The 6,978-nt window shown below is 51.1% G+C and overlaps 1 protein-coding gene across 1 annotated transcript; it reads left to right on the top strand.

The window, feature by feature from the left end:
- The first annotated feature begins 5,195 nt into the window (after window positions 1–5,195).
- HOXC12 (homeobox C12) lies at window positions 5,196–6,738 on the top strand. Its single transcript, XM_009943854.1, has 2 exons — window positions 5,196–5,760; window positions 6,500–6,738. Exons 1-2 carry the CDS (start codon window positions 5,196–5,198, stop codon window positions 6,736–6,738), a joined length of 804 nt encoding a protein of 267 aa, XP_009942156.1.
- Window positions 6,739–6,978: the final 240 nt, after the last annotated feature.

Consider the following 6,978-nt stretch of genomic DNA (forward strand, 5'->3'; position numbering starts at 1 on the left):
GTAGAACTCTTGCTGATTAGCTTTCTATTTGTCATGGAAGGGCTCGGTCCTAAAAAAAGAGACGATTTTTTTTTTTTTTTTTTTTTTATTAGCAGCAAAAGAGAAGAGTCTTCCAAAGGCTTTGCCAAGAAATTAGCCCTTCAGACACTGACAGCCAACCCGGGGTGTGTGCGCGTACGTAGCCCACAAACTCCCACCGCACTGCTGGCTCCTTGCTTAGGAACCGCCTTGCCGACGTGGTTCAGCACAGTTCGGGAAAATCCTCGTCTTTCTGGGTATTTAAGGATTCTACCCAGCGAAACGTGGGGTCTGCTGTCGCCTCTGTCGCCTCGGCTGCGGGGGGAAGCCGCTGCCTGGCAGGGAGCTCGGCTGCTGCAGCCCGCGGTTGGACCAGCCGTGGGTTGAATCAACTCCCTTCCCTCCCCGCCTCTTGCTCTTCCTTTACAAGGGAGATTAAATAAGTGAGATCACGCTTTTCCGGCTCTCCAATTGCGATTTGCTCAGGAGTCGTGAATTCTAGACCATTAACTGGTTTATTGGTAGAGTTTTTGGGGGTTTTTCAGCCCTCCAAGGGAATTACAGTAAGGAACGCCGCTTCTCGCCCAAACCGGAGCTGGTGGACCCAGCCAACATCCCCCAAGTTGGGGGTAACCCTGTGCCTGGCGATGGATGCAGGCATCGGTTTACATTAACCCAATAGGAGGAGAAGATCCTCTGCTGGCAAAGCTGGGGAAAAATATTAGGATATTTCAGGCATTTAACTGTTCCCTGCACCGTGGCTGGGACCTGCCCGCCCTGAAACCGAAAGCTGCCCGGGATGATTTGTAGGTTGGGCGAGCTGAAGTGTCGTAGACATTTTTATTCGCATCCATCGACCACTTTTCCAAGTTTTTTTTTTTTTCCCTCAGCTCCTACGTCTTCCATTTTACTGCCCTCTCATACAGTTATCTATAAGGCGCCTGGTGCACTTCTCCATCTAGAAGGGGTCTGTGGACGCGCATTTTCCGCATCAGAAAAAGCAGCCGGGGCAGGTTGTGGTGATATATAGCTACTCCGAAAGAACAGTTCTGCGGGCTTTCCAAAGCCTGTCTGTATTTTATTCCCCGTGTCATGTATCTGTATATTTATCCTAAATACTTCCTTTTTGACCCTGGCAGAGAACTCCTTGTTCGAGTCACCGCCACTCCTTGCAACTCCCAACCCCTTTTGGGGTGAAACTCGGTTGAGCAGCAAAGCTGAGCCGTGACGGGATCTGTTTTTCCAACCCGCACACGCGCGAGGGGAACCTTTTAAATCGCCTTTTCCAGACAGAAAGAGGGAATAGAGATGTTGTGGACTGGTTTTGCCCGAGGAGGGTTAAATTTCATGGTCTTTTCTGGGAGAAAACTGAAAGTGGGGCTAAGTCCTTCCCATCTGAAATGTAAATATTTTGCTGGGGCTATTAGGCTGATGTCATTTTTACTGGTGTGGGTTTTTTTTTTAATATTTGTTTATGATTTCTTGAAGGGACGAGGCTGGGGGGTGGGGGAGAAGCAGCCTGTTCGAGTGGGAGCCGCCAGCCGCGCTCAGCCCCGAGGGCTGCGCAGGGGGAGATGAAACGCGGGAGGAGGGGAAGGGGAAATCTCATTTCTCACGCTGGGCAGAGAGGGGTTGCGGGGGAAGAGGAGGAAGGGAGGAGCGCAAGGAGAAGTTCCCCAAACAGAGGAAAGAAGGGAAAAGCAGCGAAAAGTCAACCCCAAAGTTGGGGCTGTTGTTTTCCCCGCGCAGTGGGTGATGCTCATCCGAGACAGTCATTAGCATAAGATGTCGATCGCATTCACTACACTAGACAGTGACCTTGAACTGAGACGTTGCAATCTCGCTTTTCCAGCGTCTTTTTCTCTCCTTCTTTTTTTTTCGGGGGCTGTTTTTTTTTTTTCCCGGCTCCTATGGGCAGGGAGCTTCTCCCGGCTCCTTCCCACCGGCGCTTCCCGAAAGCTGCCGGCGTAACTTGTGGAGGTGGGGGGAAAAAATACGCCTCCTCCGAGGATTGTTATTAAATATCGGCGTCGAAAAGGTCTCTCTACCTGAAAACTGAAATTCCTACAACTGAGGGAAGTCTCAGAGCTTTTTTTTTACTGGGCTGAGCAACTTTTTTTGGGGGGGAGGGAACACTGCGGGGGGAAAAAAAGAACAAAAAAAGGAGGGTTGCTGCAAGCAATCTGCTTTAGAAATCGGGATATATTTTTGGAGAGCCGGCCCTCGGGGTGGGTTGTGCAGGGAGGAGGCTGCCTAAGCCAGCAGTGCCAGTGCCCCGAGCAGCAGGACTCGGCTCAGGCTTTCGTTTTTTAAGCCCTGCTCAGTTAGCAAAGCCCAAGCGCTCAACCTAAACTGGGAAATGCATTTTTTAATGGGGAAGAAATTCCCGGGGAAACGCGGCAGCTTTGCTTAAGGGTCCTTGGGATTTTTTTCCCCCTTCTTGGACCTGCTGGCTGCTTGAAGTGGGAGCAGCGCTGAGCTGGCGAGCCCTCTTCAAGGCCACCCAGAGCAGGGAGTCACTCCCCACGCTGTGCATCGCTTAATTTATTTCTGAGCACGGCTGAAGCATTCCTAGCCCTAAAAAAAATTTAAAAAATAATTAAAAAAAAAAAAGGGAACCGAGGGTGCTTTGCTCTTTCTCCCTCGCTGTGATGCCCACGCTGACGCTATCTCTTCACGCAGGACTCCAGCTCGCAGTCTGAGCTTCACTTGCTCCGCAGCTGCCTCCTCAAATGTGTCCTTGGAGGTAAAAGTGGAATTTTATTAATGTTTTTTTTTGTCTCTGCACCCGGCAAAAATCAAATTGAATAAAGAAGGGAAAGCCCCAAATACCGGCAGACTTCCCTGAAGCCAAAATGTACTTCCCCAAGGTCCGGAGGAGAACAAAGCCGCGCAGCACCCGCGCACGTCTTCCACCGGGATTTTTTGCAAAGAAAAGAGCAAGGTAGAGGAAGGGTTTTCTTTAAAAACCTCAGAGAACAAAGCCAATTCAGATGGCAACCTCCGGGGATCACGTGCTCATTTTTATATAAACTATTCCGCTCCACGCTCGCCCAGCGTTGTGAGCCCTTCCTCTGCGGCGAGGAAGACACTCGGGGAGAGATTGCAAGCAGCTTTTTCACTTGTACCTGCAGGGAGAAAAATTCCTTGGCAAGGTTTTCGCAAAAAAAAAAAAAAGAAAGAAAGAAAAAAAAGAGAGAGTGCAAACTTTCATTCTAGCGAAATATTTCTAGCAGTCGTATTTCTTCTTTCGCAGGCAAAACGCGCGTAGGAAGGTATGCACTTCTCTCTGCAAGGTATGTACGGAGCAGAGCCCCAGATGTGCCGGGGAGAAAGAGGGATGGGAGGTGTGGAAAATAGGTTTTCCACCTCCAGGAGCTGTCCATGGAAGGCGAAAAAGCACCTCGAGGAGTTATTTTATCGGCACCGGGTTTTTCTTGCAGGGGTGGGATGGGGGGGTGTTGAGTTGAAGCCCCAGCATTTTGCCCGGTGAGGGAAGAAAAAATGAGTTTATGCTTGAGAAAGATAGGAAATCTTGGTGAGGGAGGTTGGTTGCTGGCTGGAAAGGCAGCGGCTGGGAGGGGGGTGCGGCTGCACCCGCCCGGCTCAGCCTCCGCGGACTCCTCCGCCCCCGCGCAGCGGTTTTACCTCTACAGGAATATTTACGGTACTTCGCGGAGGCAACCTGGCAAGGGGAGCGCTTGGGAGTTGCTCAAGGCAGGGAGGAATGCAAAGCCATGCAAAAAAATCCAGCGAGTGGGGTGGGCATTCTGTGTCCTTAAAAAATAAAAAAAAAGGGGGGGGAGGGAGCAGAAAGAGAGGAAAAAAACACCCGAGAAAATAAAAAATCTGACAAAACCCACACTCCAATGTCTTTGCGCGTTCCCAGTTCCCATACAACGCGCCTTTTCCACTATCCTTTCTTTACCCAACGTATTTATTTTGCACTGAAAGAAGCCAATATCGATTTTTTTTTTTTCATCCCTCGTATTCCTTTGCAGCAGCTCTTCTCGGTATGACCAGGACAAGACGGCGGGTGGGAGGGAGCGAGGGAGGGAGGGAGGGAGGGAGGGAGGGAAGAAGAGCTCTGTAGTGTTACGAGGGCAGAATATATTGCTATAAGGTGGCGAGGAACCAGCTCCGCGTGTGTGTGTACCTCTGTTTCCAGGGGTGGGGACCAAAGAAATGGGAGGAGGACTACAATTTTTATTCCTTCTCAGCGGCCAAGCAAAAGAAAAGAGATTTGAACGCTTAATCTATTGGTGTGCGCGCCTTGGTGCAGATGGGATATATACCGGGTGAATTCAGGCTGTACACAGTCGTGTTCTTCTGGCTGCTTTATTCGACACAGATCATTAATAAAAGCGATTGAGGATTGTTAAAAAAAATCTTCCATCCCTTCTTGAGAGGGTGGCAAGAGCCTGGGAAGAGGCTGCACTTCCCCAGCACACGGCAGAGCCACCTACTCCGAGAGGAAGGGAAAGAAAATGATAATAATAATACTAATAATAATAATAAAAAAAAAGAGAGTAGAAAAGGTCGCAAACAGCCTCCAACTCTCCCATCCCACCGCGCGTAAATACGAGCCTGTTGCGGGCACCATCATTCGTCTCCTTAAAAAGCCCGTAAACTTTATATGACACAATATCTAATAGTAATTTATTGGGGAGATATTGTAAATTCGAACTGTTTTAGTTAATAAAGGAGCTAATTAATGAGAACCAGCATCGCTATTGCAGATGCTGGAGGGCCCCGAAGTGTTGCCGGGGGAGGGGCGCGCAGCGGTTTTGGGGCAAAACCCCGGTCTATCGATTACTTTATGCTAAATATGACATTTTAGGGCGCTTGGCCATTCTCGAGCCAGCGCTGGGAGCCGTTGCTTGCTCTTTTCTTTTTTTTTTTTAATAAAATGCTTTATGGGATTTTTTATGATTTTTTACTATGGGGGGGGTGAAGAAGGCCGGGAAGGGGGGGAAGAAAAGACGTAAAAAAGGCGGAACTTGCTGTTGTGTTTTGTCTCGGCTGCCAGGGGAGGGGAGGGAAGGGCCCCCCCCCTCCCTCCCAGCGCAATTTGGGGCTCACGTGACCCCCCCGGACCAATGGGGCCGAGCCGTCGGTTTAACTATGTTTAATGTCAGATAGCAATAAAGTAGAAGCTTTCGGTCAGGCCCGCGGAAATGGGCGAGCACAACCTCCTTAATCCCGGCTTTGTGGGACCTCTGGTGAACATCCACACGGGAGACACCTTCTACTTCCCCAATTTCCGAGCCTCTGGAGGGCAGCTGCCCGGTTTGCCTTCTCTCTCCTACCCCCGACGGGAGAACGTCTGCTCCCTGCCCTGGGCATCCTCGGAACCCTGCAACGGGTACCCTCAACCCTACCTGGGCAGCCCCGTCTCCATTAACCCTTCCTTCGGCCGAGCCTGCGATCTCGCCCGGGTGGAGGAAAGCAAATGTTATTATCGGGAAACCTGCTCCGAACCCGGCGGGCTCAAGAGGGAGGAGAGGGGCAGGGACAGTGCCTTGCTGCCCCTCGAATCCAGCCTCCCCAATGGCATGGGGGGCAATTTCGGCAAATATGACTATCCGAGCGGCGAGGCGGTGCCCCACGACCCTCCGTCCTGCCAGTCCTTGGAGTCAGACTCCAGCTCGTCCTTGCTCAATGAAGGGAATAAAGGCACGACCGGAGAAGCGGGGGGTTTGGTGTCCCCCCTGAACCAAGGCAGCACTTTAGGCACCGGTGGTAAGACCCGGGGAAGGGGGGCAGGCTCGGGGCTGGATCTAGGCTTTTTTGGGGAGGGGGGGGTTCTTGGAAACTTGCCGGCTCGGGGCTCCTTCGTGGTGTGATTCATGGGCTGAGCGGTGGCAAGCGGCGCGTCTATGTGTGCGGAGACCACTAGGGGTAGCACCGAAATCCCGAATGTTTTATTAGGTGGTGCTTCTTTTAAAAGAAAAGGCTATAAACATGTAAATATCCCATAAAAAAAAAAAAAAAAAAAAAAAAAGAGAGAGACGCGGAAAAGGGTAGAGCTTGAGCATCCCTGCCCGGCGCGGAGGGCTGGCGGAGGGTGCAGGAGCGTTTTTGGGGAGACGGCAGAGATGTGTCTGCCCGAGGGAAGGGGGGACTGCTGAAAAAAAAACCCCACAGCCTTCTAAGTTGGCGTTGGGGTGGAGGTTTCCCCCGGTTATCCGGGTGGAGCCCGTCCCGGGGGGTCCCCGTCCTCCGCTCCGTGCCCCGGGTATAACGCTCCCCACTTCTCCCTTCCCTCTTCCTCCCCCACCCGCCCCACGCATCACCCGTGGCCCTGGGAGCTGGGAGCATTCCCAAGCACCCACGGCCAGAAGAGCGGGGCACCCCGGGGACAGCGGGGCGGCCAGAAAGGGGTGCCGGGGAAGCCCCGGTTTTTTAAAGAGGAGGGTGGGTTTGGGTTGGCTTTATTTTTTCATTGCCAAGTGCTCAACTCTCGCTCCCCCTTTGCCAGGTGCTCCTTGGTACCCGATGCACACACGGTCCCGGAAAAAAAGAAAACCCTATTCCAAACTGCAGCTGGCAGAGCTGGAGGGGGAGTTTATGGTCAATGAATTCATTACTCGCCAAAGAAGGAGGGAGCTCTCAGACCGATTAAACCTGAGCGACCAGCAGGTGAAGATCTGGTTCCAGAACCGGCGTATGAAAAAGAAAAGACTCCTTCTGAGAGAGCAAGCCCTTTCATTCTTTTAAAAGTTTTAAAAGCGTCCGTGTCGGGTATTAAAACAAAAAAAAAATTTACAAAAAAAACCCCACATAGACTCTATAGCGTTCACCCGAGCTCCCGGGACTTTATCTGATCATTCTTAATGCCCCCATCCCTCCCTGCCCAGAAATCAATTAATAAAGACGTAATATTAATGAATAACCAGATTCCCTTAAAATATGAAACCCGACAGCGAGAAAAAATACATGATAATAATTATAATAATA

This window comes from Opisthocomus hoazin, chromosome 32 (assembly GCF_030867145.1).
Source record: "Opisthocomus hoazin isolate bOpiHoa1 chromosome 32, bOpiHoa1.hap1, whole genome shotgun sequence".
NCBI lineage: Eukaryota > Metazoa > Chordata > Aves > Opisthocomiformes > Opisthocomidae > Opisthocomus > Opisthocomus hoazin.